The sequence below is a fragment of the Loxodonta africana genome, chromosome 6 (genome assembly GCF_030014295.1).
Source record: "Loxodonta africana isolate mLoxAfr1 chromosome 6, mLoxAfr1.hap2, whole genome shotgun sequence".
Lineage (NCBI taxonomy): Eukaryota > Metazoa > Chordata > Mammalia > Proboscidea > Elephantidae > Loxodonta > Loxodonta africana.
Window position 1 is genome coordinate 138,781,017 of NC_087347.1, and position 14,291 is coordinate 138,795,307.

The 14,291-nt window shown below is 46.9% G+C and overlaps 1 protein-coding gene across 1 annotated transcript in view; it reads left to right on the forward strand.

Annotated features, from left to right (window-relative positions):
* The window catches only part of TFCP2L1 (transcription factor CP2 like 1), an 81,660-nt gene extending 71,767 nt beyond the window's left edge, over positions 1 to 9,893 (forward strand). The window contains exons 13-15 of the mRNA XM_064287367.1: positions 3,231 to 3,373; positions 8,117 to 8,168; positions 9,377 to 9,893. Coding sequence (XP_064143437.1) covers positions 3,231 to 3,373; positions 8,117 to 8,168; positions 9,377 to 9,423 — 242 coding nt within the window. The 3' untranslated portion in view covers positions 9,424 to 9,893. The remainder of the gene's footprint in view (positions 1 to 3,230; positions 3,374 to 8,116; positions 8,169 to 9,376) is intronic.
* Positions 9,894 to 14,291: the final 4,398 nt, after the last annotated feature.

Below are 14,291 nucleotides of genomic sequence, written 5' to 3' on the forward strand. Positions count from 1 at the left end.
CTTCATGTACAACAAGTTTTGGTTAGACCTCATCATGATATTGAAATGTTAGAACAAGAGACCTCTCCCAGAATATCCGTCCAGCCTCCTATTTTACACCTGGGGAGACTGAGGCCCCTAGAGGGGATGTACCCTGTCCCCTTCCCCCAAGGCCATTTAGCTACTCTCCAGCAGAACTGGCAGTTGGGCTTTCTCCCCTGTTGTTGGTGATCAGTGTCCCACAGTTGTGCACTCTGAAGCTGGACTTACCTTACCTGAGCGATTCCTCCTGCACTTGTCCCCCAGCCATATGAAGCTCTACTAAGATTGCTGCACGGGGCTTGAGGAGCACAGCTGGAGGTCCTGGAGGACCTCAGGAGTATGCAACTTTTTTGGGGTTGCCAGTGTTGAGGCAGTTTGAGAGACAGGACACAAGCTTTGGAGTCAGCCATCTCTAGATATCAGTGCTGGCCATGCTACCTACTAGCCGTGTGACTTAGAGCTGGGTACTAAGGCCTGTGCCTCAGCTTCCACATGTGTACGATAGATAACACTGCCCACCTCCTAGAGGTGTGAGGTTTAAATGAGGTGATGTGTGTAAAGCTCTTTGCTTCTGAGGCCCCGTGAGTCCTGCAGGTCTGATGGGCTGCCCTGTTGCAACGCCTGAGTGGTCAAGCACTCCGTGTGTCATTTGCAGAGAGTGCGAAAGAGAGAGCATGAGCTCGCCCTGCCTGTCTACCTCTCTGGAATGGAAGTTCCCCTAGATAAGTAAGAACAGCCACCTCTTGAGCACAGTCACTACCCTAAGGGTTTTCCATGTATGCACTTACTTGCTTCTTACAGTGCCCCCGTGACATAGACGTTGCTGTTGTCTTTGTTTTACTGTGGAGGAAGATGAGGCACAGAGTGGTTGGCTGGCCTAAGGTCACAGTGTTGTAAGTGGCAGAACCAAGATGCAAACATTCAGACCTCAGCATCTGGCTTCAGAGTCCTCACCTGACCCCTGTCCATCTCTGGCGAATGTCCAAATCCTCGCTTCTCCTCTTCTACTGTTAGGCTGTGAGGGCTCCCACCCATATGCAGAGGGCGGCCCAGTATTTGCTCCTGCTCCGTGCAGTACTTGATGCCCAGCGAATGAGTTGATCTTGCAGCATCCCTGAGTGGGTAGGGCTCCAGGAGGTGGAGAGACTGTCTAAGGTCTTGTGTCCAGTGGGGGGCAGAGTCAGGATCTGAACCCAGCCTGGTCTGCTCTGGGGCCTCTTGGCATTTCCAGAGTGCTCTGGGCACCTCTGGGTGGCCAAGTTCAGCTGGGGGCAGGAAAGACCAGTGATGAAAGACTACACCAGTGCCAGCCTGAGGTCTTTCGGATTCTTTTTGCCAGCAGTCGTATTTGTTTTAGACTAAAGACAGAAAAAGTGGAACTGGCTCTGAAAAGTTGGAAAAGAAAAAAGGAAGTACAATTAGGATTCTGTTATAAAAAGGAGCTTTGTAAAAGAGGCCTGGGATTCATAGCTGGTGTTAGTATTGGGAGGCACACAGTGCAGTAACCATATTCTTTGAACACAAATCTAAGTGTGGGTCAGCCTGTTTGAAATCCTGGAAAATCAAATCTGTTTTGTGGCTCTAACTGTGGGGCTACTCTGTTTATTTTTAAAATATTAGATTTCTGATGAAATTTTTCGACCAAGGGTTCCTTAGTTAAGGAAGAAGTTGGGAACCTCTAATTTAATCCAGTTGTGTTTTACTTTTGGAAACTTGAGGCTCCCCGCGAATTGTGTTATCCACCCCAGGCCACTTGGGGAGGTTGCTCATACCCTGCTGGTGTGGGTTTTGTATGAGAAAACACTTTACCTTCTGACGTGTTGACAGCGCACACACTCCTGGTGCCCCTCCTCCCCGCGCCCCCTTGCCCCCTCTCTTTGTGGTCAGCGGGCCCAGGCCAGTGAGTGCTGCTTATGTGGTGGGGAAGGGGTGAGGGGGGAACTGTCTTCGGAGTCAAGCGGAGTCACCTTTCAGTTTCACTGCCCTCCACCTGAGGCCATCACTAACCCCTTTCAACAATGAAAAAGATCCTGGGGCATGGGAGTTCCTTCCTCCCTGCAGTGAGCTGCACACCTGGCTTCATCCCAGAATCACCGGAAGCCCTTCTCCCTCCAGCCCAATCCCCAGATGGGTGTCATTGGGCCTGGGGTGGGTCCAGGAATCCCTACATTTTACATAAGAGCTCCAAGAGAGACTAAAGCAGACATAAGAACCACAGCCCAGCATCTTTTCACTGTGGGTGGCTGCCCTGGGGCCTGGTACCAGCACCCTCAGCTGTATGACTTCTAGGCAAGCACCCAGGGCAGCTAGATTCCACCTGATCGATTGGAGCATGACTTTTTTTTTAATTGTGGTTTGGGTGAAAGCTTAGAGCTCAAGTTAGTTTCTCATACAAAAATTTATACACACATTGTTATGTGACCCTAGTTGCTCTCCCTCTAATGTGACAGCACACTCCTCCTTTCCACCCCAGATTTCCCATGTCCATTCAACCAGCATCTATCCCTTTCTGCCTTCTCATCTCACCTCCGGACAAGAGCTGCCCATTTAGTCTCATGTATCTACTTGAACTAAGAAGCACACTCTTCTCGAGTATCATTTTGTGTCTTATAGTCCAGTCTATTCTTTGTCTGAAGAGTTGGCTTTAGGAATGGCTTTAGTTCAGGAGCCGTGTCTTTTGGGATTCCTCCAGTCTCAGTCAGACCATTAAGTCTGGTCTTTTTACTAGAATTTGAATTCTGCACCCCACTTTTCTCCTGCTCTGTCAGGGACTGTCTGTTGTGTTCCCTCTCAGAGCCGTCTTTGGTGGTAGCCGGGCACCATCTAGTTCTTCTGGTCTCAGGCTGACAGAGTCTCTGGTTTATGTGGCCCCCTTTGTCTCTCGGGCTAATATTTTCCTTGTGTCTTTGGTGTTCTTCATTCTTCTTTGTTCCAAGTGAGTTGGGACCAATTGATGCATCTTAGATGGCTGCTCGCTAGCTTTTAAGACCCTGCTTGCCACTCACCAAAGTGAAATGCAGTGCATTTTCTTAATAAAGTTTGTTATCCCAATTTGACCTAGATGTCCCCTGAAACAGGGCATGGCATTCTTACAAATGAGTATTGATTTCTCAGGTGGGGGGTGAGGCAGGCATGTTCATGCTGATTTAAATGACTACTTAAAAACCAGGCACTTGGTCTTCAGAAAGGACCTTTTCCTTCCTCCTCAGTGTACCATGCCATCTTTTTGGAAGAGCTGACTGCCTTGGAGTTGATCGAGAAGATTGCCAATCTGTACAGCATTTCCCCCCAGCACATTCACCGAGTCTACCGGCAGGGACCCACAGGTATCCACGTGGTGGTGAACAATGAGGTGAGGGTCATCGTCCACCCCCTTCTGACAGTCTGGGGCTTTGGGCTTGGAGAGAAGCAGCAGAGCCCTGGACCAGAGATGCACCCAGTGGGGGTTGGGATGACTTTACAAAAATGGCAGCAGGCTTCATCTGCATGGCCCCTGCTCTCGATTGCAGTGGCTTCCTGGAGAGCTGGAGAGGGATAGTGCTCTGGACACCCCTGGGCTCTGAACAGTTGGTGAGCACCTGCTCTTTACGGTACCTGGGATAGGTGCTATGGCAAACCAGGAGCACAAACTCTCCCTCTGCCCTCCAGAAGCTATAGAAGGGAGGAGGAAAAGTGCACTGGGGGTTAGGTGATGTAGAGGACATGGCTAGCAGGAGCAGTAAAGGTGCCACAGCCTTCCTGGTCTGTCCCTGGTACCACAGAGACCTGTGCAGGGCAAAGCAGCTGCTGACAGAAGGGCACAAGAATTGAGGACCTGGTGGAACTGTGCCCGAGTGATGTGACCCCACTCATGGCTAAGGAGGGGGCTGTTGAAGAGGTGTGTGGCAAGTTTAGGTATCCCTTGCATATTTAGAGAGAGGCTTTAATCTCTTGTTTGACCACGTCACCCTTCCTCCTATAAACAACAGAAATGAGTGCCAGCATTTATCGAGGGCTGGCTGTGTTCCGGCTAGTGTTCTCAGTACACTCTTAGCCCTAAAAGCCTCCCTGTGGGCTGGGGGCTATTATACATGCACAGGTGCTGTGGGGTGGACCTATGGTGGGACCCAGGCAGGTAGGCTGCAGAGCCAGAGCCACCAGGATATGGAGCTTTTAAGTCTACAGCAAGTCCAGGCACTCTGAAACCTTGTGTGTAGAGGACACCAGGAGGGTACTGGTGGTTCAGTGGTATGATTTTCACTTTTGCTGTGGGAAACCCAGGTTCGGTTCTCTACTGTACACTTCATACGCAGCAACCATCCATTTGTCAGTGGGGGCTTGAGTGCTACTATGGTACTGAACAGGTTTCAGCAGAGCTTCCAAACTAAGACAAAATAGAAATAAAGGCCTGGTGATCTACTCCCCAAAATCAGCCAATGAAAACCCTATGGGTCCCAAAGGTCCGATCCTGTTATGCGTGAGCAGCTAACAAGAGCATTATAGAGGAGACTGGGTACAAGAGTAGTGACTGGGAAAAAGAAAGAAAATGTGGACTTTAGAATTGAACTGGCTTCCCCACCTCGTACCACCTCCTGGTAGCTGAGTGACTTTGGGCAAATTTACCTAACCTGTCTGGGCCTCAGTTTCCACACAAGGTAGGGTTGTAGTAAGGATAAATGGGAAAATACTGTCAGGCACTGGCAGACACTAAATAACCGATGGACTCCCTGGATGTAAACAATTAACATACCTGACTGCTAGCTGAAAGTCTGGAGGTTCAAATCCAGCCAGAGGCGCCTGGCAGCCTACTTCCAAACAATCAGCCATTGAAAACCCTGTTCCTCTCTGACATACACAGGGCCACCATAAGTCAGAGTCAACTCGATGACAACTGGTTTGTCGTAATTGCCAATGTTCATGCTGGGCACTTGTTGTTCTGGAAGCACATGGGGGACAGATCTTTTTAGATTAGATGTGTATAAAATGTGAAGCTTTTAATGGTCTGGATATTTTGCAAATTGTCATTATTAGTAATAACTCTATTGCCACTTATAATTCCGATTGTCATCAGCCCGTTTAACCTCCTTATTTCACAGGAGTTTCGTTTCAGTCTCAGAGATTGGCAAGGCAGTTTTTTCCTTCCTTTTTAGTTAAAAAGTAATTCACAATTAGTGTAAGAAGTCAATTGGTATGGAACGGCAGAGAGCAAAGGTGAAAGGCCCTTACCTTCACCACTGTCTCTTCCTAGATGAGCTTCCGTCAGGTGTGACATGTATCCTGTCAGGTGACGTGTGTTCTGTATACGGGATTATGTGTAGGTGTGGGTTTTGTGGGTTTTTTTTTTTAATAAAAATTTTTTATTGTACTTTAGATGAAGTTTTACAGAACAAACTAGCTTCTCATTAAACAGTTAGTACACATATTGTTTTATGACATTGGTTAACAACCCCATGACATGTCAACACTCTCCCTTCTCAACCTTGGGTTCCCTATTACCAGCTTTCATGTCTCCTTCTGCCTTCCAGTCCTCGCCCCAGGGTTGATGCGCCCCTTTAGTCTCGTTTTGTTTTATGGGCCTGTCCAATCTTTGGCTGATGGGTTTCAGGAATGACTTCATTACTGAGCTGAAAGGGTGCCCTGAGGCCATACTCTCAGGGTTTCTCCAGTCTCTGTCAGGCTAGCAAGTTTGGTCTTTCTTTTTGAGTTAGAATTTTGTTCTACATTTTTCTCCAGCTCTGTCCAGGACTCTCTATTGTGATCCCTGTCAGAGCAGTCAGCGGTGGTGGCCAGGCACCATGTAGTTGTACTGGACTCAGTCTGGCGGAGGCCGTGGTAGATGTGGCCCAGTGGTTTCGTGGGTTTTTAAAACACACAATGAAGATCAGGCTCTGTATTTATCTGCCACTTGCTATTTTTGTTACCAAATTGGAATTCCCTCCATACTATCAAATTCAAATCTAATGCGGTTATTTTATTTATTTATTTTTGACCCACATTTTACAGAGAAGGAAAATGAAGCCCTGAACTGAGTGCTTATCTTAGAAAATAGCCAGGAAGGTTAAAGTGCCCAGAGCAATGGACAGTCGTAGTGGCAGGGGAGAGTAGTCACTTTGCGTTTAAGGATGAATTTCTTTCTGTGAAGATGAAAGTAAGAATGTGCAGAACCCTTGTATTTTCACAGGTCCCTAAGGAAGTTCCTTCCCGGCTTGCCCTGTGCCCTGAAGAGTAGGCAGCTAAGCAAGTGAAGCTGAGAACAGAGCTCAAATGCCACCTCAGCTTAAATAGGCGATTCGTATTCCCCAGGGTCTCCTTGTCTCCTAACCCTGAATCAGTTGGAAACCTTTGGTTCTTAATTGCCTGGAGCACTGGAAGCAGCCTGGCCGGCCGTAGAGCCGGCTCCTGGGGTGCAAGGGCACTTTATTAGACAAGGGAGTTACTGATTAAGCCCGAGTGGGCTCTGCTTAGGGTTTTTCATGCCCAGGTGGCTAGGCTGCCAGGAGTCCTGGAGGGAGCAGGCCAGCAACATAGAATAAATGTACTGCATGCATCATTAGGTCCCTCGGGGAGGGGCAGGGCTCCATGGAGGGGCGGGGTTCGAAAGATTTGGAGCAATAATCCAGAGCAGGCAATAATACAACCTCGTTGCACTTTGTAGTTTGGAAAGAGGTTTTGCTGTCATTTTGGTTTGTGGGTATGTTTATGTGTACTTTTTTTTAATATTCTTTAAATTTATGTTGCAAAATACAGCGTACATGTGCAAAAGCATCTATTAAGCTTATCTGTACATTCTAAAGAATCAAGTTAAGAAATAGATGTTTTCTGTTTCTTTAAAAGCCCCTTTGTGGACTGTTTCATATCCCAGCCCTGCACCCCAGGTAAACTGCTAGCCTGAACTTTGTATTAATTCCTGGTCATCTTAACTCTTATGTATAAATTGATAGTCCCACCACCCTTGCCCTGCATCCTGTGCAATGTTGGTATTGGCTGACTGAAAAATTTTGCCAGTTCTATATTTGTGATAGAAATAGTCCCATTTTACAGATAGAGCCATGGAGGAAGAAAAAACATTGACTTGTCCAAAGTTACTCACTGGGTGGTCAATTAAAATTAGATAGATCTTCAAAGAGGCTCATGAGTAACCCTGAGATTCCTGCCGTATATGCGGACACAGGAGTAGCACTCTATTTACATTTTGCCCCCCTGGACTCTGGTATGCAGATACTGCTAATTATGAAGAGCTCTGGTGGCGCAGCGGTGAAGAGCTCGGCTGCTCACCAAAAGGTCAGCGGTTGGAATCTACCAGCTGCTCCTTGGAAACCCTGTGGGGCAGTTCTGTTCTGTCCTGTGGGGTCTCTGTGAGTCAGAATCAACTCAACGCAACAGTTTTTGGTTTGATTTGTTATACAAATACGCATTCCTATAATGTTTATTATAGGAATAGAAATACATGGTATAATTAGAAAAAGGAAAAACAGAAACAAGCAAATGAAACACTCATCAACCATTAAAAAAGGGAAAGTTTCCATTGATTCGATTCTGACTCCTGGCGACCCCATGTGTCAGCGTAGACCTGTGCTCCGTAGGGTTTTCAATGGCTGATTTTCAGAAGACGATCAGGCCTTTCTTCCAATGTGCCCCAGGGTGGACTCGAACTTTTGGTTAGTAGCTGAGCCCAGTAATTATTTGCACCACCCAGGGGTGCCTTGAAAGGAAGAAGACCTGGCAATCTACTTCCGAAAAATCAGCCATGGGAAACCCTGTGGAGCACAGTTCTACTCTGGCACACATGGGATCACCATGAGTCGGAGTCGACTCGGGGGAACTGGGAGGAGGAGCACCATCCATAGTCCCACAGAAAGTGCTAGCATCTTGATTCCCTTCCAGGCTTCTTTCCTTCCCTTATGCTCCATTTTTAGTTGCAGCTTTAAATGGCAATCCTGTTGTGCACTTATTTGTATCATCCTTTTCTCAGTGAATGATACAGCACGAACATGTTCCTATTTTGTGTGAGCGCTGGGACGGTGTCCCTTCTGACAGCCGTGTCATACTCAGCAAGTGGCTTTTCCTGTATGGACTCGTTGTTGAGGGCATGTGTTCTCTCTCTCTTGCCCTTTAGATGGTGCAGAATTTCCAAGACGAATCTTGTTTTATCCTCAGCACGTTAAAAGGTAAAGACCACTGCCTTCTCTTACTTTTTCTCTCTCCTTTCATTGAAGTCTGTTGGCCATGCCCCTCGGAGTGAAGGAAGGAGGGCAGAGTTGGATGGGGGAGGTGGGCCTGCCTGCCTGCACGGTGGCACCTCGAGGGAATGCTTAGCTGGGAGGATCCCCTGGGGAAAAGCAGACATGAGCTTCCTGTGAAACCCAGCCCTAAAATGTTAGAGCTTTGTGAAATTGACCCCGAAGTCTTCTACGAAAGGGAAGTCCTGGGCCAGGCAGTGTGCTCTCTGTGAGGTCACCTAGTGTGGAGTAGAAGTACGATGCCCTGGAGCTGTTTGAAAATGTGTGTCTCCTAGGAGACCGAAGGTGGCTACAACAGCTGAGTCTGGAGTCAGAGCAGGTAGGGACTTGGGAAGGGGCACAGGGCCCACCTGAGGAAGGTGTGAGAGGAGCATCAGCATGTTTGCACTCCTGAAGGAGGGACATGCGTGACAGAAGCAAGTTCATTCAGAGAAGGTAGAGAAAGGAAAGACAAGCGATGGCCTTCCCTAGGGCTGGGAGGTTGGGCACGTGAGTTGTGTCAGAATTAAAGCCCTCTCATCCTGTCATAGGAGTTCTCAGGTGGTACAAACAGTTAATGCGCTTGCTGCTAACTGCTGAAAGGTTGGAGGTTGGAGTTCACTCAGGTGCTGTGGAAGAAAGGCCTGGTGATCTACTTCCAATAAATCAGTCCTTGAAAACTCTGTGGAGCACAGTTCTACTCTGACACATGTTGGGTCACCATGGGTCGGAGCTGACCCGACGGCAACTGATTTTTTTTTTAACCAGGTCTTAGACCCTGAGCCATGAATGAGACCACTGGCCCTCTTGCTCTGTGGATTTAGACAAGTGCCCTCAGGGGCTGAGGGCTGTAACCTCCCGAAGAACCACAGGTTGTCCAAAGCCACTCTGGACATTCATCCTTTAGTCCTTGGACCAAGGGCTGTGGTGGAAGGGCCCACTGTGAAAAAGAAACTAGTAGATAGAGGCTAAGGTGTGGGTTGAAGTCCCAGCTTTTACCAGCACACTTTGCTGTACACAGTCTTATTTTAGTGGTATCTGCCAATATGCACAGCAGGGTGGCTGCCAGTACCCTAATCTCATGTCTTCCTTGATTCTCAAATGCCACGACGCTGCTCTTCTCTTCCTGCCGAACACCCAGTGTTTCTCTCTTGTAGCTGAGAGCAATGACGGCTACCATGTCATCCTGAAATGTGGACTCTGAGCAGAGGCCAGATGTGCACCTGCCTCCGACTCCCAGCCCCACAGACCCCTGGATGTAGAAGTCGCACCACTGTCAACGGCAGCTTGCCTGGTTAGCGGAGGCGAGGAGGAACCTTGCACAGACCCTGACAGCTACAGATCGTCAGCCAGCAGACACCCACGGACGCACAGTCGCTGGACTATAGGAAGCTAAAGGCTCCTCTTTCCCTTCCTCCTGGCCTTCAGCTTTTGAACTATTCCTTGTTCTTTTTCCCAACCCTGACGTTTCAAAGAAGCAAACAGTGGGGGCATGCTCCCTGAGACCCCTTGCCCCCTTCGTTGAAGGCTGAGTCATTGGTATCTATCTAGGTCCCATTTGTGTTACCTCCTTTTGACCCCTCTTCTGCCCCCAGAGAAAGCTCTGCCTCACCCCGTACCTTCAGCTGCCTCTCTGCTGACTGGCTCCATGACCAGGCCTACTTACTGGATGGAGGTGGCTGATCTGTCACCATTCTCCTGTCATCCTGTTTGTTTTTGTTCTTAGTGGCCCTGGTGAGCATCCCTCCTGTTCTTGGCCAGATTGATGGGAATGGGGTTACTTCTGTGCCTTCTGCTTCTTTCACTTTGACCTTGTCCTAAGGATCTGCTACTGTAAAAACCAGATATGGGCTCATATCCCTGCATTGGTGTGGTAGCCCCCACGATGTGCATGTAGGACTAGCCACATAGATGGCAGAGGGAGAATGAGTCATTTTCAGGCACATTCTCATGAATAGGAAAGACCATCTTGGATGAATTTACAAAATCCCACTTGGAGAAGATGTTTGGTTACCACTGCTATATTTGCCAAGTTTCCTAGGGACATTATATTCCGCCCCCCCCCCACATTTAAATGTTTATCTTTTTTCATTTGTAGAAGGTAGTCGGACCACCTTTCTTCATGGCCTAGCTACAGGGCAATTCGAGTATCAGTGAGTACGGTAAAAAAAAAAAATGGTAGACTCCAAAATTAGTCTTTGTCTTGCCTCTGGTTCCTAGGATCCAGTGATCTGTACTGGCCCCAGGCTTCAGCTCTTTGCTAATTTAGGCTCATCTTCCAAAGAGTGGTGAACCCTCTGACCACCTGAGCAGTTTCTTACAGCTTCTGCAGTGGAGTTTTTGGGGAATAGAGTACTAGGCTCAAAGGTGATCAGAACTGAGTAGACTTTGTATTACAGAGAGGCGAGGCATCTGCCTGATGTCACAGTGATGGGATAATGTCATAGGGTGACGTGATAAGGTGACGGGGAACTCAAATTTAGCCTACAAGCCAGGACGCTTCTGAAAGTGAAAGGAGGCTCTATTAATAATTATGTTGGGACAACAAGTGTGGCATTCCTACAGAGTGAGGGTCAGCCCCTGATTCTTTGTCTTTCTGGTGGGGAGAGGGTAACAGCTTTATTGAACTATAATTCACATACTGTACAATTCATCCATTTAAAGTGTACAGTTCTTTGGTTTTAATATATTAGTATACTCACAGTTGTGCAGCCATCACCACAATCAATTTTAGAACATTTCTATCAGTCCCCAAAGAAATCCTCTACCCTTTAGCAATCACCTTCCCTCCATTCTCCTAACTTCACTAGTTGTTGGGAACGGAAAATCTGCTATCTCTGTGGATTTGCCTGTCATATAAATGGATTCATATAATATGTGGCCTTTTGTGATTGGCTTCTTTCACTTAGCATGTTTTCAAGGTTCATTCACGTTGTAGCATGCGTAAGTACTTCATTCCTTTTTATGGATGAATAATATTCCGTTATACAGATATACCACATTTGGTTCATCCATTCATCAGTTGATGGACCTTTGGGTTGTTTCCATTTTTTGGCTGTTATGAATAATGCTGCTGTGAATATCTGAGCACAAGTTTTTGTGTGGTCATATGATTTCATTCCCCTTGAGAATATACCTAGGAGTAGAAATGCTAGATCATATGGTAACCTTTTGAGGAGCTGCCAAACTGTTTCTCAAAGTGGCTGCGCCATATTACATTCCCACGTGCAGTGTACGGGGGTTCCAGTTTCTCCACATCCTTGCCAGCACTTATTCTGTGTCTTTTTGATTATACTAGTGAGTGTGAAGTGGTTTTGATTTGCATTTTCCTGATATTTAATGATGTTGGACATCTTTTCATGTGCTAGTTGGCCTATTTGTAATCGGGTTGTCTTTTTCTTTTTCAATTGTATGAGTTGCATATTTTATATGTAAGTCCTTTATCAAATGTATAATTTACAAAAATTTCCCCCTTTTTGGGGGGTTGTTTTTTTGCTTTCTTGGTGGCGTCCTTTGGAGCATGAAAGTTTTTAATTTTGAAATTGTCCAATTTATTTTTTCTTTCATTGCTTATGCTTTTGGTGTCGTATCTAAGAAACTATTGTTTAGTCCAAGGTCAAGAAGATTTATCCCTCTTTTTTTTTTTTTAAGAGTTTTATTGTTTTACCTGTTACATTGAAGTCTTTGACCCTTTTGAGTTTATTTTTGTATATGGTGTGAGGTAGGGGTCCAGCTTCATTCTGTTACCTGTGGAAATTCAGCTGCCCCAGCACCATTTGTTGAAAAGACTATTTCTCCATTGAGCAGCACCTTTGTTAAAGTCCCCTAATTCTCATGGAGACTTTTTTTTTTTCTGGAACATAGTGCTGTCATTGGAAAGCTCACCTTCTTACTTAGTCCATGCCTGGCTCCAGCATTCTTACAACTGGCTTTCTATTTTATTTCTTGCTCTCTTCCTCCTTTACCTGTCTGAATGATGTTACTCTGCAATCTTTCTTGGTGCACTAGTCCAGCTCCACACACCCATGCTAAGGAAGGTCAGGACCAATCATTTTTTTTCTTGAATGATGATGAAGAGGCTGAGTCATGGAGAAGTGGACTAATGTGCTCAAGGGTACACCTGGCCTGGAACCTTGCTTGGTCTTTTTGCCTCCAGTCCCTCAAGTCACTGTACCTAAGTGATACCATTATCCAAGCCAAACAATGGCAGGCTAAATTTTCTTAACTCAAAGAAATGTGGGCTACCTTTTTTTATTTCTTAATTCTGAAACAGAGTCTAATAAAGGTCTGGCACCTTAACTTTCTGCGAGTGGAATCTTCCATTCTGTGACACCATCCGCTGGAGTCTGTTCTTCTTGCATTTTCATAATGGTTATAGTTAACTCTTACGGCATGATTCCTTAGGTATATAAATATGCTTCCCGGTCCAATTACAAAGATGTAGAAAATAATAAGTACCCAAAAAGCTTATACATGATAATTGGGTACCTGAAATATCAGCAGGATGTCATCTCCAAAGGGGTAAGGTGAGCTAAAGCTGTAGGTTTTATTTTTCATTTTACCAAAGTATGGACAAGCTATATAACCCTTTCCCCTCCTGTCCTTTCTTTTTTCTGTGAGTTCTGAGTCCAGAGGCCTGGACCTGTTGGGCAGGTCAGTCTCCCTTCCACTTCTACCCCCCAGGTCTTTCCTCCTCACCCCTGTGTTCTAGGCTGTGGCTTCTTGGCAGCTGCATATTAAAGTGAACCTCAGAGAAAAAGATACTAGGCTGTGGCTTCTTGACAGCAGCATATTAAAGTGAACCTTGGAGGAAAAGATACACATGTATGTGCTCAGGCCTATGCCCGGTGTTTTGCTGTTAGACCCGAAGTGTCTGTTTGCAAGGTTGTGATAAACCTTTTCCTGTTTACCAAATTACAACTTTACAGTAAAGAGGCAAAGACTTCTGAGTGGGGGAACAGTAGGATTTGCTGGGGTTGGGGGTGGGGAGCTTAGGCTTACCTTGAAGTCCTAAGCAAAGGTCAGAGGTTGCCCAAGTGACCTCTTGCCCAGGCAGCCCCTACCCCCTTAAGAAGAGCCATTAACCTAGATAGGGCTTTACAGAGGACAGACTGGAGCCGGCTGAGCAGCCTGTCACAAGCTTCCAAGTCCAGTATTGCTGCAGGGGCTGGCCTGAGTTACTTAAGGTCTGAAAATCATTAACAAGTTGATGAAAAATGGAAAAGCCTCTTTGGCCATTGTCAGTGGAACAGAGGGAGAAAGCCCTTGGGCTCTTGAAGGTGGAAAAGCAGAGGATGGGTGTGGTAGGGAGGAGGAAAAACTAATGAAACCTTGGCACTGCCAGAGGTGCAGGAGGAGGAAAGAACAAGAAGCAGGGGCCCTAGGCCCCCAAACCTGCCCTCAGCACAAGTCACTTTGTCTCTCTGTGTCTCTGCCTTCTCCCCTTAAAAATAAGAGCTGGGTGACCTTGGGAGTCTTGTGGTGACTGGAGGTGGCCCAGCTTTCTTGATGTTCCCATCGTCACAATCCTACAACAGGCAGCTTATGGATGGAGGTTTATTCATCCCAGTTATACGTAGTAACCCTGATATTCTCACTCGGCCAATCCCATTGCAAGGTATGTTCAGTGTGAGTCATTGTCTTGGCCATGTCTGAGAACTAAAGCATCTCACAACTGGCCAGCCATCCTTTGGGCAGGTGCAGGGTGGCCTTCTGAGCTGTCTGCCAGTCTGAGATTGGCTGCAAGCATCAGCCGGGTTTGTGGCTATGTCATAGATGCCCACGTGGGAGTGTGCATGTGTGCTTATTGTGCACAGGGGACCCTTCCTCTGCCCCGTGTTTGGTATGGGCTTGCCCCAAAGAGCCTTGGCTTAGCGAGGTGTGGTTTTTCCTTTATCTGGGCATGCACCTGTACTGAATTTTGGGGGAGACAAACTGCCTCAGGAGACAATGGTTCCCTTTTTATCTTTGGTTACCTTAGGTGACACTCCTGGAGAGTGTGCCATTGACAAAGTTGGTTTGGATAAAGATACCCCCCCGCAAAATCAATTGCCGTTGAGTTGATTCACAGTG